At 35.7% G+C, this 23,260-nt stretch overlaps 1 protein-coding gene across 7 annotated transcripts in view; it reads right to left on the bottom strand.

Moving 5' to 3' along the window:
• TM2D1 (TM2 domain containing 1) overlaps window positions 1–23,260 on the bottom strand; it is a 140,508-nt gene that overhangs the window by 88,780 nt on the left and 28,468 nt on the right. For 3 of the 7 annotated variants that reach the window (XM_033409044.2, XM_033409049.2, XM_004281596.4), the window contains 2 exons: window positions 14,234–14,307; window positions 1,586–1,715 (listed from right to left, as the gene is read on the bottom strand). In XM_033409044.2, coding sequence (XP_033264935.1) covers window positions 1,605–1,715; window positions 14,234–14,307 — 185 coding nt within the window. In that variant the 3' untranslated portion in view covers window positions 1,586–1,604. Of the gene's footprint in view, window positions 1–1,585; window positions 1,716–4,951; window positions 5,045–13,778; window positions 13,876–14,233; window positions 14,308–23,260 lie in introns of those variants that run through there. The other 4 variants (XM_033409047.2, XM_033409045.2, XR_007471346.1 and 1 more) reach the window with 3 other exon arrangements.

Here is a 23,260-nt window from a genome sequence, read left to right as displayed (position 1 = left end):
CTATATACTTTAAAAAGAGAAACAACAATTTACAGTGTGAAAATAAGGTTATGTAAAACTACACAACCCTTCTCATAAAGTAGCAGTGACAATTTCCAAAATGAAGATACTTAATAAAAAACAAAGCAGTTAGTGGGGGGGAGGTAGAAGAGAACCAGTGGAGTGCACAGAAGACCTAGGTTCTAGATTCAGTTTTGCACTGATTGTGTACCTTAGTCTCAACTTCCTTAGGTCTTAATTTCTTCCCTAGTAAGAAGAGGCAGATGGATCTCTATGCTTCATTTCAATTTTAAACACAGAGACTCTTATAGTTTGTAAGAAAAGATCTGAAGAACTTTTTGGACAACGAGTTGAATACATTCCTCAGATCTTAACAGGAAGGGCCTGTCACCATTCAACTCTCATGGCAATAACTATAAAGCATATCCCATAATTTTACTGTGAGAAAAGAAAAAAATCTACCCTAAGGGCAAAATTATACTTCATATCCTATTTACACATTAAACATAGAAAATGAATGCCTAGTCCCTTCCTGGACTCTAGAAGCACTCTCTGAGATAGAGTCAACTAAAAATCCTAGGATTATGATTGTGGCCAAAACATTCAGCCTATGTTTCTCTCTGTCTTCCCTGAAAGCTGCTAGACAGTTCTAAGGCCAATTAATAATTCTCCTGGGCAGGGCCAAACTTCAGCTTAAAATAAGTACTTATAGTAGTTCAGGGTTGAAACTCTATCAACTTTCAGATTTACAAAAAGAGAAGGAGGTTTAAGGATCATACTGACCCTAAGAAGGATGGACAGTAGAAAAGATACGCTTTATCACCTATAACACATACTTTCATCATAACCATTATATAAAACTATGGGATATCTTTTTGCTTTGATGTTATTTTTTTTCTTGTGAACCTTGTCCTTTAACTATATTCACTGCAAAGAAACAGTCTGAATTGAGAACTGCAGGAGCAATGAGCATATACAAAAATGCTTTATAGAAGATTAGAGACCTGCAAGACATGGATGGACCTATAGACTGTCATACAGAGTGAAGCAAGTCAGAAAGAGAAAAACAAGTATCGTATATTAACACATATGTGTGGAATCTACAAAAATGGTATAGATGATCTTATCTGCAAAGCAAAAATAGAAACAGAGACATAGAGAACAAACGTATGGATACCAAGGGGGAAGGGGGGGTGCGATGAATCGCGAGACTGGGATTGACATATATACACTATTAATACTATGCATAAAATAGATAATTAATGAGAACCTACTGTATAGCACAGGGAACTCTACTCAATGCTCTGTGATGACCTAAATGGGAAGGAAATCCAAAAAAGGGGATATATGTATATGTATAGCTGATTCACTGTGTTGTACAGTAGAAACTAACACAACATTGTAAAGCAACTATACTCCAATAAAAATTTTAAAAAACAATAAAAAAAGATTAGAGACCTGCCTTTCCTGATAAGCAAAAAGACAGGTTTACAATACTAGATGATCTCTTAAATTTCCCCTGGTTCTCAAATTATCATAATTTTATACAGATAATATACTGTAATTAAGATTACATATCACTTACTGTTTCTTTTAAACAATATTCATGGATATAACTGCGTTTTTCTAAATGTCTCATTGGTAATACTCAGTCTTGTAAGTCTGGTTCCATAATAATCTATAATGTAACTACTTCCATCTGAAGGTCCAACAATCTAGAAGAGAAAATTTTCCAAATTACCCATTTTACAAAAGATACTTTAAAAATACTTTGAGTTTACTTTTCTTAGGTGTTAATACAATTATTTCAGTAGCACCAGAAATACAACTCACTCAAGCAATAAAAAGTAATTGTGGCTCATGTAGCTGAAAAGCACACTGGGGAAGCTCACAGAATCAAGAGGGCTGCAGAACTAAGGGCCTCAATGACTGAAACTCCATGCCCCACAAGGCCCTTGGTTTGGCAGCTCTGCCTCTTCGTGTAGCTCTGCCTGCTTTCCTTCTACAGACAGGCACCCTCAATTGGTTGCCAACAGTTCCAGATACACATCTTCGCAGCTCAGTAGCTCCCAACAGAAAGAAAGTTAAATTTTCTTCCTCAGTGTTTATATAACAATTTCAGGGAAGAAGATTCATTGATCTGCTTGGTTTTTACACCTGTTGCAGAACAAATTACTGAATCCAGGGTAACAGGATTAATATTGGCCAGGCCAGGATCCCTCTGGGAGATGAGACAGGATGACTGACAGTCCTACCAGAACCACATGGAATGGAAAAGGAAGAGTTTTTAAAAAAAAAAAAAAAAAGCTCATCCATGCTAATCACAGCTAATCACAATAATCTTGTCCATTTAATCACATTTGTGACAATTCACTTAACATGATCTCTCTATTATCCTTTAAGATAATAATCTTCACACTGTAGCCTTAGGGGTACACAAGGATTTACTAAGGTATATGTAGACCCAGATAGTTTCAAGGGAATTCATTTTGAGATCCTTAATTCAAGTAAATACTCTTTGTAAAACTGATCCACCTGATACCACACTAGGCTTAAAAGCAGCATGCTAGGTCCCCTGCCCACTTCTTTGCTTTCACTGTGGTCCCTTCTCCAACTTGACAACAGTAAAGCATACCTACAGTAAGGCACACCCTGAATCTTATGCTGGCACATTGCCATGAGGTATAAAAGTCTCTGATGTGTCAAAGAAGGGGATAATTCAAAATATTGGATTTCAGGAAATCTCTTGTAATCAAGAGTCCAAAAATATGCTCTGTCACATCTTGTTCAAAAGATGCAGCCCTAGTAAAATTTTACTTTTAGCTTAAAAATAATTTGCTAATATTTGTAACATGTTTATGCTATTTTGATCAACTGTATATCAGTAATTATAATGACAACTCAATCCAGAAATCACGGAACATTTTTTAATATTTTAATGAATAATATGATCAGTAGAAGATTTTCAAGCATAAAAACATATTGGGGGTAAGGAGGGTGGGAGGGAGGGAGGGAGACGCAAGGGGGAAGAGATATGGGGATATATGTATATGTATAACAGATTCACTTTGTTTTAAAGCAGAAATTAACACACCATTGTAAAGCAATTATACTCCAGTAAAGATGTTAAAAAAAAACAAAAAACAAAAGAAGGGACTTCCCTGGTGGCGCAGTGGTTGAGAGTCCGCCTGCCGATGCAGGGGACACAGGTTCGTGCACCGGTCCGGGAGGATCCCACATGCCGCGGAGCGGCTGGGCCCGAGGGCCACGGCCGCTGAGCCTACGTGTCCAGAGCCTGTGCTCCGCAACGGGAGAGGCCACAACAGTGAGAGGCTCGCGTACCGCAAAAAAAAAAAAAAAAGAAATATATTTCTAATTTGTATGTAATGAATGTGCATTGTTTAAAATCTGAGTTACTTCTATTTAAAGTTTCTTCTTTCTTCAACTTGAATAGAATAATGTGTAGCAAAACTATGCCCTGAAATTATATTTAAAATAAGCTAACATTCATCATTTTTTTTTTCTAAAGAAGACCTGACATAGGAAACCAGTCGACTGGCCATGTTGCATTCTAACAGAAGAGAGGTTATTTGATTCTTTGCTCTTGGTTGAGCAACTCTCACGGTATTGAACATCTCAAGACATTGTAGAGAGGTTATTTTAATGATAAAAATAGATGATTTTAAGGAAATTTATATTTTGTATGAGTTTGTGAAAATTTCAGTAGAGGCAACACTAATAAAATTTAAAGTGTATAATATACCGAGTAGAACAATGAAGAACCAAAAAAAAAAAACGAAAAAAAAACCATATTGGGGGTACTTCCCTGGTGGTGCAGTGGTTAGGAATCCACCTGCCAATGCAGGGGACATGGGTTCGAGCCCTGGTCCGGGAGGATCTCACATGGCACGGAGCAACTAAGCCCGCAAGCCACAACTACTGAGCCCTCATGACACAACTACTGAAGCCCGTGCACCTAGAGCCTGTGCTCCGCAAAAGAGAAGCCATCGCAATGAGAAGCCCGCGCACCGCAACGAAGAGTAGCCCCCGCTCGCCGCAACTAGAGAAAGCCCGCGTGCAGCAACAAAGACCCAACACAGCCAAATATAAATTAAATTAAATTTTAAAAAAAGATTAAAAGAAACATATTGGGGTAAAATTCTGTTGGAGAATGGGAATAGAAATAAAAATTCAAGGAGAAAAAGAAACAATGTAAAAATTATAATAGTGAAGGGTTCATTCATGTCTTTTTAAAGTCAATGATATTTTAAATTCTATGGTATTTATACTCTGTTGGATACATTTTAAAATTGATGTAACAGTTTTATTTAAATATGTCAATATTTGCAAACTAGAAATTATATCCTTTGCAACTATTTAAACTTATGACAAAACTTAAATGTCAACTTAAAACATGCAAAGGGTAGGGATTAAAAAAAATTTTCTTTTAGGGGTTATGCAACCAGAGTTTGAAGAACACTGCTGTAGCGCATTCTTCACTTTAAAAATAAATTTGGTTTTAAAAACTATTCAACAAATACTTAATTCCTACAGTCTATGCACTGTGCTAGGCATTATACACAGAACAGGGAATAAGATACAATCTGCCAACAGGGAGTTTATTCTAGTGAACTATAAATGTTAATGTTCAAATAACACTTACAAAGCACTTATGTTCTAGATACCATGCTAGGTGCTGTCACGCACTTGGGGATTTCCTCCGAAGATCAAATTGCTTTGTCTTGGCATTTATGAATGTTATTTATGAATTTAAGTATAAATTAAAACCTTTTTAATGGTAACGTCACAGACGAAACTACTATGAGTATTAAGCAAAGAAAGAAAAGAATGGATGACTAGAATTTACATGTTTTGAGACCATATAAAGGAAACAAAGAAAAAGGAAAGCCCAGCCAGTAGAAGTAAGTTAAGTCATATGGTAAAAACTTGCCTAATTTGGAATATGTGCACAGATTGGAACTGGGCCTTTTGTCCTATTATTTTTTTCTTCCTATGCCATCTCCTCTGACAATCTCACTTATCCCTGTTGAAAAAAAAAGTATTCAGAAGTTGGAAATAAGGAAAATATAAGATTGGATGGCCTTTTAATATCATGCATTTCTAATAAGCCCACCTGCAGCTCATTTGACTCTCAGGAAACAGAACTATTTAACTAAAAATTGATTAGGACCCAGATGATTTACAATCTTGTCACATTACCAGTTAACATATAGAAAAATGATAGGGTGTCCTTTTAGTCTTGTTTCCCCTGTCCTGTAGAGAAAATAGCCCCAAAGATTATAGTTTAATTACCTATTAATACATGATCCAATTTTGTATCTAATTTAGCAATCTTATTACAGCATTTCTTTCCCCTCAAATTATGTAATTCTGGCTCCTCAACACCTAGTTCTATGGTGGTAATTCCATCCTCTTTCCACGGGTTTGGTTCAGCCTGGGCATGTAATCAATCACCAATGAGATAATAATCTATGAGACAAGTTCAATGGGAGGCTTATCTGCTTTTAAGAAGATATGTGTGAGAGAAAAAGAGATGTTTTTCCGCCTCTGAAAGTAACTACATAGCAAGTGGTGCTAACCAAAGGAACTGAAGATGGCAAAGAGAAGGAAGGAAGAAGGGAAGAAAGGAGGGAAAGAAGGAAGGGAAGGAGGGAATAATAAATTTGGATCTTTCACTTTGTCTTTAAGCTCTAAATTAACAAATCTTAGAACTACCATATCTCCAGATCCTTGGTATATAATATAATAAACTATCACGTTATTAAAGCCAATTTAAATTGAGGTTTCTGTTACTCATAGCCAAAACTCCAGATAATGCACTTGTCTTCAATGCCTCCTACACACCACTGCCAGATCACCAAAGCATAGCACTAGTTGCTATTCACTGCTAAAACAATTTGAAGACCTGCTCCAAAGACAACCAAATTAAGTCAGTGTGGTAAAGCATTAGACAGAAAGGAAATCTTGAAGAGAAAACTGTCGATAACTAGTTGTAGGATTAATCCTCTCCGGATCTCCATTTTTCTTAGCTGTAAATTGAGGAATAGAATAAACGAATCTGTATGGTACTTTTAAAATTTTATATCTTGTTTGACTGATATTTAAATGCAAACAACTCTACAAGGTATTGTCAACATCCTTTTCTATCAACTATCCCAGCAAAGAGGAAACTGCTCTCCCTACTTAATTTTTAAGAAAACTATCAGCTGTAAAGGTTTCAATATTTAAGTCCATATTCCCTCACCAAAATTAAAAATTAAACCTGTTTTTAAGCATCTATATTATACACTTATGTATAATACAGTGCCAGTTATAAATTACTTTATTTTTGAATTTTATTTTATTTTTTATACAGCAGGTTCTTATTAGTCATCAATTTTATATACATCAGTGTATACATGTCAATCCCAGTCTCCCAATTCATCACACCACCACCCCCACTCCCCCCACTTTCTCCCATTGGTGTCCATATGTTTGTTCTCTACATCTGTGTCTCTATTTCTGCCCTGCAAACCGGTTCATCTGTACCATTTTTCTAGGTTCCACATATATGCGTTAATATACGATATATAAATTATTACAAGTATATTATTGTACTGTTAAATATAAAACTACAAATTTTAAAAAATATCTCATACTGAGAAATATTTTACTCAGTTAAATATGCCTATGTCCACTTGTTCATTGACAATAGAGTATGAAACCTAAAATTATGTGTTTATTTCTCTCCTACGAAATAGCCTGAAGCCAAATTCTATAGCATGAAGTATTTGTTTGATAAGCTAGGGCAGATTTTTTGAAATCTATTGGGAAAAGAAAGACCACTTAACAATTAATGGACCAAGAGGTTACTACAGGTCTTCAAGAGGGAAAACAGGAGGGCCACTACATTGTGGGAAGCTATTTTGTACAAAGGGTGTCAACATCTCTTGTGTGAGAAGCCCTAAAACCACAAGAAAACAACTTCATATTTGTCTACATTAGTTTCCTGCAGCTACTGTAACAAATTACCACAAATTTAGTGGATTAAAACTAGAAATTTACTCTCACAGTTTTGGATGCCAGAAGTCTAGAATCAAGGTTATCAGTGCAGTCATATGACCTACAGAGACTCTAGGGGAGAATCCATTCTAAGGTGCTCCTTTGGCATTGCTTGGCTTATGGCCACGTCACCCCAATCTCTGCCTTTGTCTTCACACCACCTTGTTTTCTGTGTGGGTGTTTGTGTCTAATCTTTTGTCTCCTATAAGGATACTTGTCATTGGATTTAGGGCCCATCCAGATAATCTAGAATAATCTCTTCATATCAAGATACTTAATTTAATCACATCTGCAAAGACCCTTTTTCCAAGTAAGATAATATTCACAGGTTCCAGGGATTTGACGTATCTTTTGTCCTACCACACCTTTGTTCTGTGAAGATGGTTGGTGGTGGTTCGGAGGAACTGGGTGAAATTTAATTTCTCCTTTCCTGTCATTTCTGATTGTTTTCACCATGAAATTTTATTTGCAGCCTAAATGCAAAAAATCTTGAATTGTTTACTTAAAGGAGTAGGCTTTTCTATAGGTGCAAAGTCTATAGCAAGAAAAGTAAATCAGAAAACTTTAGAAGTACACATTAAAGTCAAGAATGTTAAGCAGTGATCATCAAATTTCCTGTTTTCCTGTTCTTAATCTTTGATCTCCACTATAATTCTCCATAATCCCACTCACCCACCCACAGGCACCACACAAATAATGGGCATATACTTAACTGGGTATATGACTTGGAAACATATTTATTCTTGAAAAACATGTGATGTTCTTTGAATAAATATGCATTTTAAATTTATCCAAGTGATACTGTTGTGGATCTTGTTCAATTTCCAACGATTTTCACAGTACACTAAGATTTTAAGACATTTCCATGTAGCTGTATGTACATCTAGGAAAGTGCCTGTAATTGTTGCCGAGTGTTACAGAAGATACATCCATTCTCCAATTAGTGTACACATCTAGGTTAATTCCAACTTCCTGCTACCACAAACAGTGCTATAAGAGACATATTTGTACAATGTCCCCTTGTGGACAGGAGTATGAGTATTTTGGGGTAAGTGCCCAGAAGTATCTCTTTATTTACACATTAGTTATTTGGGTGATTTTGTGAATCATCTTTAGTTTATGGCGCTCATTTAACTATTAAGTTCCCTATCATTTTCTTGTTGATTTGTATATTCCACATATCAATTCCTGTTGCTAGTATTCTTTAACTCAGTCTATTAACTGTTAACTTGGTCTATGATATTCTTTTTAGAAAAGAATTTCTTAATTTTAATGTATCAAATTCAATGATTTTTTTTTCCTTTATGGTTTATGTTTTTGAGATCTTGGTTAAGAAGACTTAACCCATCTAAGGTCATGAAAATATTTTCTTCAATTAGCTTTCTGTAAAAGTTTTCTTCTCCTAGATACATACCCCAAAGAATTGAACAGGGGCTTAAACAGATACTTATACACAAATATTCACAGCAGCATTATTAACAATAGCCAAAACGGGCAAACAGCCCAAGTGTCCATCAACAGATGAATGGATAAAAGAAACGTGGTACATACATACAGTGGAACATTATTATTCATCCATAAAAAGGAATGAAATTCTGAAACATGCCACAATATCAATGAACCTTGAAAACATTATGCAAAGTGAAATAAACCAGACATAAAAAGACAAATATTGTACGATTCCAACTATATGAAATATCTATAAAGTAGGCAAATTCTTCAGGACAGAGTAGATTAGAGGTTACCAGGGACTGGGGGAGAGCAAAATAGGGAGTTACTGCCTAATTGGTACAGAGTTTCTGTTTTGCGTGATGAAAAAGTTTTCGAAGTAGTGGTGACAGTTGCACAACATTCTGAATGTAATTAATGCCAATGAACTGTATACTTAAAAAAGGTTAAAATGGCAAATTTTGTATTATATATATACTTTACCACACAAAAAAGAGCTTACCTTATTTGAACTTTAACAGTGTTGTAGTTTCGTTTGTAATATATAAACTTTTGATTTTGTTAGTGGAAAATGTATTTTTGTTTGTATATATTTAAGTATCACTCTAGTAACAATAAATTAAAGGAAAAAAGATGGTTACCAGTAACTACTTTAACACCTAAACTTTATCAACAGATGTGATCCCTCATTTACTGGCACTGCCTTGTTGTTGAAGTCAGACTGCTTAAGTAACTCAAATATCTTATACATTTAAAACGTTATGAATGAATTCAGGAGTGAAGGGCAAAAGCTAACATTTTATGCAACTCTATCAATGTACCATTTTTCTATCTAATCCACTTATGAGTTTCTTCATATAAAGAATGCAAATATTAAATTAAAAAGAATGCAAGATCATATCTCCTGAAGACTTGGTAAAAAGTAAAATGACACAGCTGCCTCCAATTAGAGGATAATGATGCAACCTGTGTCCACCCCAGTTCCCCAAAGAAGTAAATTCATATTCTCTTAAAAGTCAAATTACATGTTTGTGTCCAGAGCTGACTTCTGTATGTCGTTAATTTTAACATAAAACCATTAAAAACATCTAATTTGTCACATTTTAATTAAGCACCAAAATTCCCACACAATGCCAGAAGTTACACATTCAGATCCCCTGACTTCATCTGATTTAAAGACTGGTTAGTATTAATCCTTAATGACCGATATAAACATCATTCCTCAAGAAATGAATAGGATTCAGCATCATATCTCCTCAGGGAAACACAGCGCTGGGCTCAGTTTCAGGACTACTTTGTTTTTTGAACATTCCTTTAATTCACTAAATAAAAATCTGCCCACAGGTAAGTGAACTAAGTGAAATCTACTGATACTTAATTGAGATGATGTGACAAAGCAGAGACTACCCAAATTATCATTCCCCTCCGTTTTCCAGTTCATTTCCCCAGTAAATCACACCAGGGTTAAATAAATAATACAGAGAATTATTTGAAAGACTTGATATCTAATTTTTATATATTGCTGTCCTACACCTAGTGAACTATCAAGGACTTTGACCAACTTTTGCAGTAATGGAAATAGATTTAGGGTGATTACATGTTTAGTACTTTTGATCAATGGCATGTATTTCACGGAGCAAGGGCATAGGATATGCCTTTGACAAAACAAACTGGCTTACACAGAAGTGAACCTATTAACCTGAGCCTTATTTATGCTCTAAACTGAAAAGCCTAGGCTTTTAAAATTTTTAGTAAAATTCAAGAATTTAAACAAGATAAAATCAAGATAACTTTTTATTTTCAGCTTGCAGTTCCAAAGGACATATTTCTGATTATAAGTGGGATGTTATTCTCACACCACTTTGGGGAGGGTAAGATTCTAAGTTCCTTCAGGGCAAGGACCCCAACTTATACCTATTTCTACTTTATCATACCAACTTTTATTTTTGTTCATTACCTCTCAAGTGACCCACGAAATTTAGAACTTTAAAGCCCTAAAGAAGAGCAATCATTTTTTTTAAACTATGATTTTCAGCCTCTCATCTTCCCTGTAATTGGCACAAAGCCACACTTTTCACAAGGTATACTGCATTCAGCTTAAATCAGCAAAATTTTGAGAGCATACTCTATGTTGAGCATACTATTAGTGCTATAGGAGATTAATAAAAATCTTTTTTTCTCAAGAAATTTATGTGTGAAAAATCAAACCTGGTGTGTAAAAGTTAAAAAAAAATACAAAAGCAGTATATAACCCAGGGCTAAAATGAGTTACATATATTAAATGCCAAACTAATGAGATATTTAATAAATTTATTTATAAAATTTAAAACATTGCTTTGTGTATTTTGCTGCTTATATAGTTATTAGTTCTTTAAGGAATCTACTCTGCAATTTTTTTTTTTTAAATTGGGGTATAGTTGTTTTACAATGTTGTGTCTGCAATGTTAATAGGAATGAAAATAAAAGTAATTTCTTCCACAATGCATAGAATTTTTAAAAATTGTCACGAAGAACCCTGACATACTTCCTTCAAAAACTTTCTACATTCCAATGCATATTTCCATTTTCCCCGTACCCATCTTCATGTTTTTGATTTGTGGCTGTCTTGTCTCCACTGAACACAATCAATTTTCTTTCCTTTTTGTTGGTGGAATACACATCAATTGTTTTGGTATAATTAAAACTATTCATTGTGTGAGTGAGAAAAGAGATTTAAATGAAATCAAATATTCTCATATTTTTCCTGATAAAAGACCAAATTATCTAATCTATCCTTCATGATATATATAAATATAAGCACAAAACAATGAGTATTTTAAAATCTTCAGACCTGCCTTATGAATAACTATATATACAGCAACTATATATACTTATATACAATGGTTGCCTATGATTGAAAAACTGTATGCTATCCATGCATCACTGATTTAGATTTTGTTGAATACACAAAAGAATTAATTCTATGTATTGTTTTATACCATTTATTCACACAGTGCCATCCGCATATTTTTTAAGAACAAAAAACAAACAGAAGAAACTTCAAAAGTTTACTAACAGATAAATTCATGAAAGTGTTTTTAGTAAATATAGCTACATTTAAAGCTTACTTACTTTAGTAATATATGTGTTACACTTTATATTGTTTCAGTTCAAAGATGAAATAACTACAGCTTCCCTGGTGAAGCAGTGGTTAAAAATCCGCCTGTCAATGCAGGGGACATGGATTCGAGCCCTAGTCCAGGAAGATCCCACATGCCGTGGAGCAACTAAGCCCATGCGCCACAACTACTGAGCCTGTGCTCTAGAGCCCGTGCTCCGCAATAAGAGAAGCCAAGACGATGAGAAGCCACGCACCGCAATGAAGAGCAGTCCCTGCTCACCACAACTAGAGAAAGCTCGGCGAAGCAACAAAGACCCAATGCAGCCAAAACAAAACAAAACAAAAAGAACAAATAAATAAATTTAGAAAAAAATTATAGGGGCTTTCCTGGTGGCACAGTGGTTGAGAGTCCGCCTGCCGATGCAGGGAACATGGGTTCGTGCCCCGGTCCGGGAAGATCCCACATGCCGCGGAGCGGCTGGTCCCAGGAGCCATGGCCGCTGGGCCTGCGCGTCCGGAGCCTGTGCTCCGCAACAGGAGAGGCCACAACAGTGAGAGGCCCGTGTACCGTTAAAAAAAAAAAAAAAAAAAATATATATATATATATATATATATAAAAGAAATAACTAGGCCTATTTTTTAAAAGAGGATTTTCCTGGATTTTTGTTACAAACACTGTGAAGCAAAGTATGTTTTTATAGGTCTTGAGTTCATGCACAATATGTTTCTGGGATCACAGCCCAAAAGAAAAACATTGCAACTCACTGGGGAATAATATTTAATGGCAAAAAGAAAAAAAACTGGGGATGGAGAGAATGAGTAAGGAAAGAAGAATAAACAAAAAGATGATAGAATGTAAAAGGTTTATGAGAAATTGAAAAATATATTTAGGACAAAAATATTAACATAGTTTATGATATTTATAGTAAAAACTTATTTGGCTGAAAAAAATTCTCTAAAATTAATGTAGTCAACATCACATGTTAAGTATATTAAACAACATGTAGAATAAGGATACATGTCTTATTTGGCTACTTTTGAAAAATGATTTATTGTTCCCCTAATCTGAAAGCAGTCTAAGGTAGCCATCCCTATTAAAATGTCTTATTTAGGGAAATATACTGTAGAAATTCAAACATTCTAATTCTACCTCAATAATTTGTTGATATAATAGTCTCAATTCTAGATCTTTAAGAACTATTAGTTCTGAAAAGTTTAGGTATACATGTACTAGAAAATAGTGGCTGAATCAAATAAGCTCTGTAATTTGACATAAATAAAGCTACAAAGCACTGACATCATCAAAGAAAGAACGTAGTGTGAAATATTAACTAAATGGTTGGGTTTTAAAGATGTGGAATTCTATATATCTCAAAGAATCCCAATAATACATTAAATTCCTTGGATCCTCAGAGAAACCCATTTCCAAGCATATGTGCACAAGTACCTTAGCCTCTTCATGCCTGCTTGCCTGTACCACAGTCAGAGAAGGCAGGATATTTGGTTAGGCATATGTTTATGAATAAAGACAGGAAAATTCCAACTTTAAAACCAAATATTTTCCTTGTTTAATTCTGATATCTTATTGGTCCATATGTTGCCTCCTCCTCACAGTATGGTCCCCTCCTCACAGTATGTTACCAAAAATCTAGATTTTGACTTTCTTTTAAAGCATAAGGATAACATCAAGCAGACAGAATTGAGGAGTGGAAATACTGTCTGAGAAAGAAGAGCAAAACTGATGATAATCTAAATACATACTGACACATTTACTGAAGACATTAGGTGCTCCATAAATGCTTACTGAAATGCTGTTTTGTGACATTTGTTGTGATAAATTCATCTCTTTAAGAATCCTCATGAGTTAACCACAACCAGTTCAGTATAATTTAATAGAAAACATCTGGTGGCACTTTTAAACGCGTAAGAAGAGCATTTCACAAACCACTGCAGCAGGAGAAAACGAGGCTAACACAGAGAAGCAGAGATGAAGAGCAGGAGAGTCCTGAACACATCATTTGATTATATGAATTGGGTCTTGCCTGAGACCAGCCCCTCTCCTAGATTTTCCACAGAGTGCCCAGAAATTCCTTTTCTCTTTTTGGCTTAAGCTAGCTGCATTTCAGTTTCTACAATTTGCAACCAAGAGAACGCTAGTATAGAGTACCTTTCCAGTGCAAAAAAAATCTTGTTTCTGCCTCCACATATTCATATGTAAATATCAGATTCCCATCAGTATCCTATTATAGTAATTGACAATGTGGCTGTAACAGGAAAAGAAACAATAAGCCTGAAATATAACCTCAATCCCACTTAGAGATTCATAATACAAACTATAAAGATTCTGAGTTCTCCAGTAAAGAAATCTCTATAACTCAGCTGAACTCACATTTACAAATCATATTAGAGCACAGAATCCTTGTTAATGAAGGTCTTATGTCTTTTAGAACTGCTAATTGGCACAGGTTGGGAAATGCAACTTGAAAACATGGCCGTGATCCTTTAGATCTAGCATCTGAAGAAACATTGAAAAAGCATTCCTAACTGCTTTCTAACATACATATCACAGAACACAAATTTGAATGTAAAAGTAGTTCATCTTCTAGATTGAAACTAACTTACCTGCATTGAAATAAGAATGAAATCAATTAGGCTCCCAATTCCACAAAATCCTACAGTGCAAAACTTTAACAAACCTAGAAAAGAAGGTAAAGTCATTTACAACCTGGAAAGTCTTATAAATATTAATAAACTTTTCCATTTCCCAATAAACCATTACATATAACACAAATGCTTTATATCGACAATATAAAAATAACACTTAAAAAAAATCAAATCTTGGGCTTCCCTGGTGGCGCAGTGGTTGAGAATCTGCCTGCCAATGCAGGGGATGCGGGTTCGAGCCCTGGCCTGGGAAGATCCCACATGCCGCAGGGCACTAGGCCCATGAGCCACAACTACTGAGCCTGCGTGTCTGGAGCCCGTGCTCTGCAACAAGAGAGGCCGCGATAGTGAGAAGCCCGCGCACCGTGATGAAGAGCAGCTCCCGCTTGCCACAACTAGAGAAAGCCCTCACACAGAGACGAAGACCCAACACAGCCATAAATAAATAAATAAATAAATAAATAAAGCAAACTGTCAACAAGTAAAAATAAACACTATTAAAAAAAAAATCAAATCTTCACCTAAAAATATGAGAAAAGTTTAAAGGGCCCTCTACATAGAAAAGCCAAAAAAAATTAATTCACTTAAATAAATAATAAGAACTGAAATAAAAACTCAATGTAATCTTACAAAACTTAAGAGAAAAGTTTTGTAATCTTACAAAACTTCTAAGAAAATAAACCTTTAAATCTCATTACACCAGAGTTACAGCACATCTTTTAGTCCTAAAATCCTTATTTATTTATTTAGACTTAATACATTATGGACCCAAATTTTAATATGCATTTACAGTAGGAAGTTCAAATAGACAGACTGTCAAGACACAGAAAAAATAATCAGAAAAAAACACTGATCTTGTAGTTAAACAGCAAAATTCTATCAGTAACCCAATTATCTTGAAGTTATCCTATACTGTACTTTTTCCCTAAGCATCTTATGTTTTTTATTAGCCCAATAGTCAAAATCAACAATTCTGTGAGCTATATACACCTGTCCTTGGTTCCAACCATAAAGTTAAGGTACTAAAATAGATGATAATAGAGCATAGAATCTAGGACATATACAATGATATAACACAAAAATATAATGATGAAATTAGAAGAGGCAGATTGGGGGTGGGGGTGGGATGAGTAATCTCTCTTCTATATTTAAACTTGAGCTGCTTTCCAGATATCCCATTTGAGATATAAAAATGGTATGAAGCAAGACTGTTCGTGAAAGGGTAGTTCTAAGCATCAACTACAAATATATATCAGCTAAAATTGTAAGACTGGATGAGATCACCTCTTGCACACATTTGGAAATACATAAAAAAGACTGAAATATGTAGGTAAATTAGATGATTTCCACCCACCCCACCACCCCTTATTAGTATTAGATATACAGGAGAACAATGTTTTAAGTACTGCGATAACACATGTTGGAAATGATATTAAAACTTAAAATATAGATACTATATAAAATTATGCACTTAGTTTTCTTCAAAATACTTATTACCTACCTAATATTTTATATTGTTTACTATCTGTCTCATGGAAGCCCTGTTAGGGGAGTGTCTTTTATATGTCTTGTTCAATTCTGTGTCCTTATCACCTACAACATTGCCTGGCACATGGTAGATGCTCAATATTTGTTGAATAGATAAATTTTCTCAGCTTTTCTGTCTCCTAAAGACCCCTAACTTTTTATCCACTATCTTACATAACAACTCCTTTAATTATTTTTTTCATTCATTGCATTTTACTATAGTTGCCCAAGGAACTTTATCCACTCACTCAGTATATGTACTATATCCATTCACTCACTTATTTTATTTCTGAAATGTATCCCTCTTCACAGAGCATTTTGGAAATACCACAGAGTTTCCCTTCCTTCAACTTGTTTACAAAAAGAATATTAAGAATGGTCAAAAAAAGTTTGTCTTTAATGAACTGCTACTCTATGAAAAAAATGTAACCATGTCAGAGCCTTTGCCCTTGTCATCCCATCTTCCAGTGATGTTCTTCCTGTAGCTCTTCTCATCTCAGGCTACTTCTTCAGAGAAGTCTTTGTAACCTAGCATGCTGCTCCCCGTAGCAGCCCCAGCACTGTTATCACATCTCCCCTATTTATTTCCATCATGGTACTGATCAGAAATCATTCATTGGTTTGTTCATTCATTCTCTTTCTTCCTATGCCATGTAAACTCTTAAAGGCAGGGTTCTTATCTGTCTTATTCAAGTCAATTCCTGGAACAGTACGTGACAGAAAGTAAGAGTTTAATAAATATCTGCTGTAAGACTATCAAAAAATTAGAAACAATCTAAGTAACTAACAGGGAGAAATTGTCTCAAGAAATTAAGATAGACCTAACAATAGGAGAAAATACTATGAAGTCATTTTAAAACAATGATATAGAAGTATATTTACTGGCAAAGTAACGATAACACACAAAACAGAGAAAGATGTGAGTCAATTAAAGTCTAGATATTCAGTTGCTAAACCCCTTCTGTAAGGATGTTTCAGAAGATTGAACACGACAGGTTCCTGTTCAGATAAAATATTAGATAAATTAGATAAATATTAGATAAAATGTTAGATACATGTATTTGGAACTTTGATAAATTTTACCTACTCCTGGAGTAACACTTTTCAGAAACTATAGAACAGATCCAAGATGATATTTAAGCATTTAAGGAATCTGCAAACTAATCAATGATGGAAAGCAGGTGAGTGCTTGCTTGGGAAAAAGCAGGACAAGGAGGGCCAAGAGGCAGGGATTACAAATAGGCATGAGGACACTTTGGGGAGTGACAGATATGGTCATTATCTTGATCATGGTGGTTGTTTCACAGGTGTATACATGTCTAACTTATAAAACTGTACATTTTAAATATGTGCACTTTAAGAGATAATGAGTCAAAGTAAAAGCTTAGAATAGTACATGGTACATGGCAAACATATGATAAATGTTAGCCCAGCTGCTACTTGTGCTACCACTATTTCTACTATATTACAATTATTATTATAATTGAGAAATTTATACAGCATAAACCCACATCATTTACAGTAGCATCATCTAACCTAGCCTCCTCTTGCAAATTCCTTCTGTCTGTGTTACAGTCAAACTACCCGAAGTTCTCTTCCAATGGGCTGTGCTCTCATACCTGCATTTATATGTGCTATGCTGTCTTCTGCCTTGCCTCCTCTGCTGCCCCCCACTATTCCCAATCATCTAGCTAACTCTTTTTGGGCCTCTCACTGCTGCGGCCTCTCCCGTTGCGGAGCACAGACTCCAGACGCGCAGGCTCAGTGGCCATGGCTCACGGGCCCAGCCGCTCCGCGGCATGTGGGATCTTCCCGGACCGGGACACGAACCTGTGTCCCCCGCATCGGCAGGCGGAGTCTCAACCACTGCGCCACCAGGGAAGCCCCCTAGCTAACTTCTAATAGTCTTTCTTAAAACTTCTGGAAAGTTTTCTCTAATGCTCCCAGGATGAATTTAATGCCATCCCTAGATGCTCCCTAGCACCCTGCCCTTAACTTTCAGCAGAGCACATATCCCATGGTATGATTTATTATATATTTATTTGTCTGACTTCTCCTATATCCTTCCTTCCACAAGCAACTTGAAGTCAGGGCTGTGTCATTTCTGTGCCTAGTCAATATGGCTACTGAAGGAATAAAATATATCAATAGTAAATTATCTTATTTGTAAACAAACACTGAGCAACTTGAAAAACACAAAGTAGCATACATTCTAAACAGCATTTATTAAAACTGAAAACGATCAGAACCCTGTGGGGCCCCTGGGCACAGAAGTCCTTCTGTCCCCTGTTTTCTTGTTTGTAGGGAAGAGGATCCAGTCTCCATGACCACCTCTGAGTTCCAAAGGGCAGACTCAAACAGCTGCTAATCAAGGGAGGAGCAGCCAAGAAACTACCTGAGGCCAGGAACCAGAGAAGCTCATCAAGATTATCTGAGACCAGATTAGAGAAGTGCAGGCCCTGTACACACCCTAATCTTGTCAGCAACCCCACCCTCGAACTATTGCTATAAAACACCTCATCAAATCCTCCTGGGTTGGGACACATAGTTTTCGACTGCAGGAGCCCACTGTGTCCCCCTTTGGCTGGCAAAACAATAAAGCTATTCTTTTCTCCTTCACCCAAAACTCTGTCTCCGAGATTCAATTTGGCACCGGTGTACAGAGGCCAAGCTTTCGGCAAAAAACAATGCAAACCGTTACTCTTACAGATTTCATTATTTTGAGCACCAATACCAGTTTTTAAAAGATGGGGAGGTATTAGTGAACTACCAAAAGTAGACTGACTTTTTTGTCCAAGTAAAAATTTTTAGGGCTCTTTGTACAGACCCTATTTACTTATCTTATTATGGAAAGAAATATTATATTTAGATTTTAGAGATTGTTTTCTAATTCCAATTAACAATGTTTCCAATCAAGAAGGATCCATTTTTATCTTGAACCATTACTATTGTAGATATATTTTTCCAAAAAGATTCTGCTGCCAGATGACATTAATAAATGTCATGCTTTTAGTGTACTTTATTTATACTTCAGTAACTTAAACTTTACATTTAAAAGTACACAAATTCAGGGCTTCCCTGGTGGCGCAGTGGTTGAGAGTCCGCCTGCCGATGCAGGGGACACGGGTTCGTGCCCCGGTCCAGGAAGATCCCACATGCTGCGGAGCGGCTGGGCCCATGAGCCATGGATGCTGAGCCTGCGCGTCCGGAGCCTGTGCTCCGCAACGGGAGAGGCCACAACAGTGAGAGGCCCGCGTACCGAAAAAAATAAAAAGAAAAAAAAACAGTACACAAATTCAATAAAAGAATTTATTTGGGTATAAAATAAAAAGAACAGAGATTCATTTTTGGTATTCTAAAAAATTTTGGTATTTTTTGTTTTATTGCAGGTTGAATCTTGTAAATACTTTTGTTTCTGTATAACTATGTTAGAGAATGCAGATGATTATTTCATACTGAAGTTGCTGTTTGCCAAATCCCAAGCATTCTATAACGATTTGGTAATTAGTTATCACTATTCTTTTTGTATCTATAACTATAAAGGAGAGCTTTCAAATCTTAGAAGAGTTTAACCTACAAATCCCTTTACCTTTATTTGTCCTACAATCTGTGGATATAATACGCCAGTGCAAACTAGTAACTCCAAACTCAAGAAGAAAACAAGAATAATATAACCAAAGATTTATAAGTTTGGGGCTTAAAAACATGCAACATTTTGTTATTCTCGTAATAAGAAAACATTTACACTTAAAAGTAATACCACTATGAAAAGAGTATCTCTCCCCCATTAACTGCTCCAAAAGAGCTATCATCTTTGAGAATCCATAATCTTTTAATGCTACAATGGACAAAACATAATATACCAGTTACCGCATATTAAAAAAATCACAGGGCTTCCCTGGTGGCGCAGTGGTTGAGAGTCCGCCTGCCGATGCAGGGGACACGGGTTCTTGCCCCGGTCCGGGAAGATCCCACATGCCGCGGAGCGGCTAGGCCCATGAGCCATGGCTGCTGAGCCTGTGCGTCCGGAGCCTGTGCTCCGCAACGGGAGAGGCCACAACAGTGAGAGGCCCATGTACCGCAAAAAAAAAAAAAAAAAAAAAAATCACAGATGTTAACATGGTTAAAAACACAAAGATGGAATATTAGAAAAATAAGGCTTCATGGTGAAAAAAGGCTTCCAGCTAAAGCAGCACTGGAACAATAAGTCAATTAAAGGAAATAAAGCTATACATAAAGTAATAGTTCTGGGCTAAAAAGAAATTTGAAATACCTAGAAAGAAAATTTTTCTTAAAGGAATGTTTGGATCTTATCAAATTTAATTTAATCTCACCCTCAACACATTTCCCTTACTTAATCCTAAAGTAAAATTTATATAACGAAGTATCACATTCAACACTAAATTACTTAAAAAGAAACCTACTGTATAGCATAGGGAACTATATTCAATATCTTGTAATAACTTATAATGGAAAAGAATCTTTAAAAGAAAAAAATACATATATATTTATATATATATGACTGAATCACGTTGCTGTACATCTGAAACACTGTAAATCAACTATACTTCAGTTAAAAAAAAGAAAAAAAAAGAAATTACTTAAGAACAAGCTTCATCATATCTGCATTATTTATTTGGTTCTTATAAAATTCCAGTGATCATAAATGGTATCGAAAAGGATTTTAAAAAGCTATCTATAAAGGGGCAGTGTCAAGGTGGTATACTAGGAAGACGTGGAATTCGTGCCTCCTCACAACTAGGGCACCTACCAGGCACCGGGGGGGGACCACAGAAACCTAAGGGGACTGGAGGAACCCCAGTGACCGGACTGGGGTCTGTTTTACCTTGTTGATTCACTGTTGTTGATTCTTTTATACTTTTATTTTTCATAATAAATCTTTTATTTTTCTAATTTTATTTTATCCTTTATATTTTGTTATTGTTCTCTCTTTTTGGCTTATTTCCCCACCCCACCCTTTTTTTTCTTTCTTTTTCTGTTGTGCTTTTAATTTGTTGTTTCAATTATAGTTTTATTTTGCTAATATATATTTTATCTTTCTAATTTCATTTTGTTTTTTATTCTTTGATATTATATTGCTCCTTTTTTTCTTTCTTTTTCATTTATTTATTTTTTTAACCATGCCACAAAGCTTGCGGGATCTTGGTTCCCAGGCTGGAGGTCAGGCCTGAGCTCCTGTGGTGGGAGCTCCGAGTCCAAATTGCTGGAATAACAGAGAACCTCAGACACCAGAGAATATCAATCAGAGTGAGGCCTACTGGAGGTCCTCATCTCAGCAACAAGACCTGGCTCTATCTAACTGTCAGCAAGCTCCAGTGCTGTACGTCTCAGGCCATGCAACCAGTAAGACAGGAATACACCACCACCCATTAAAAAAAGTATGAAATGACAACAAATATGTCACAGACGAAGGAGCAAGGCAAAAACCTACAAGACCAAATAAATGAAGACAAAATACGCAACCTACCTGAAAAAGAATTCAGAGTAATGACAGTAAAGATGGGCCAAAATCTCGGAAACAAAATGGAGAAAATAAAAGAAACATTTAACAAGGATCTAGAAGAACTAAAGAGCAAACAAACAATGATGAACAACACAATTACTGAAATTAAAAATGCTCTAGAAGGAATCAATAACAGAATAACTGAGGCAGAAGTATGGATAAGTGAGCTGGGAGATAAAATAATGGAAATAACTGCCAGGGAGCAGTATAAAGAAAAAAGAATGAAAGGAATTGAGGACAGTCTCAGAGACCTCTGGGACAACATTAAATGCAACAACATTCGACTTATATGGGTCCCAGAAGAAGAACAGAAAAAGAAAGGGTACGAGAAAATATTGGAAGAGATTATAGTCGAAAACTTCCCTAACATGGGAAAGGAAATAGCCACCCAAGTCCAGGAAGTGCAGTGAATCCCATACAGGATAAATCCAAGGAGAAACACGACAAGACACATAGTAATCAAATTGGCAAAAATTAAAGACAAAGAAAAATTATTGAAAACAGCAAGGGAAAAATGACAAATAACATACAATGGAACTCCCATACGGTTAAGAGCTGATTTCTCAGCAGAAACTCTACAAGCCAGAAGGGAGTGGCATGATATACTTAAAGTGACGAAAGGTAAGAACCTACAACCAAGATTACTCTACCCCACAAGGATCTCATTCAGATTCGATGCAGAAATCAAAGGCTTTACAGACAAGCAAAAGCTAAGAGAATTCAGCACCACCAAACCAGCTCTACAACAAATGCTAAAGGAACTTCTCTAAGTGGGAAACACAAGAGAAGAAAAGGACCTACCAAAAAAACCCCCAAAACAATTAAGAAAATGGTCATAGGAACATACATATCGATAATTACCTTCAACGTGAATGGATTAAATGCTCCAACCAAAAGACATAGGCTTGCTGAAGGGATACAAAAACAAGACCCATATATATGCTGTCTACAAGAGACCCACTTCAGACCTAGGGACACATACAGACTGAAAGTGAGGGGATGGAAAAAGATATTCCATGCAAATAGAAATCAAAGAAAGCTGGAGTAGCAAGTCTCATATCAGACAAAATAGACTTCAAAATAAAGACTATTACAAGAGACAAAGAAGGACACTACATAATGATCAAGGGGTCAATCCAAGAAGATATAACAATTGTAAATATTTATGCACCCAACACAGGAGCACCTCAATACATAAGGCAAATGCTAACAGCCATAAAAGGGGAAATCGACACTAACAATCATAATAGGGGACTTTAACACCCTATTTTCACCAAAGGACAGATCATCCAAAATGAAAATAAATAAGGAAACACAAGCTTTAAATGACACATTAAACAGATGGACTTAATTGATATTTATAGGACATTCCATCCAAAAACAACAGAATACACTTTCTTCTCAAGTGCTCATGGAACATTCTCCAGGATAGACCATATCTTGGGCCACAAATCAAGCCTCGGTAAATTTAAGATAATTGAAATCGTATCAAGTATCTTTTCTGACCACAGTGCTATGAGACTAGATACCAATTACAGGAAAAAAACTATAAGAAATACAAACAAATGGAGGCTAAACAACATGCTACTAAATAACCAAGAGATCACTGAAGAAATCAAAGAGGAAATCAAAAAAATACCTAGAAACAAATGACAATGAAAACACAATGACCCAAAACCTATGGGATGCGGCAAAAGCAGTTCTAAGAGGGAAGTTTACAGCAATACAATCCTACCTCAAGAAAGAAGAAACATCTCAAATAAACAACATAACCTTACACCTAAAGCAATTAGAGAAAGAAGAACAAAAAACCCCCAAAGTTAGAAGGAAAGAAATCATAAAGATCAGATCAGAAATAAATGAAAAAGAAATGAAGGAAACAGTAGCAAAGATCAATAAAACTAAAAGCTAGCTCTTTGAGAAGATAAACAAAA

Source organism: Orcinus orca, chromosome 1 (genome assembly GCF_937001465.1).
Source record: "Orcinus orca chromosome 1, mOrcOrc1.1, whole genome shotgun sequence".
NCBI lineage: Eukaryota > Metazoa > Chordata > Mammalia > Artiodactyla > Delphinidae > Orcinus > Orcinus orca.
Note: the sequence above shows the minus strand (reverse complement) of the source record. Positions and strands in the feature narration are given on the sequence as shown.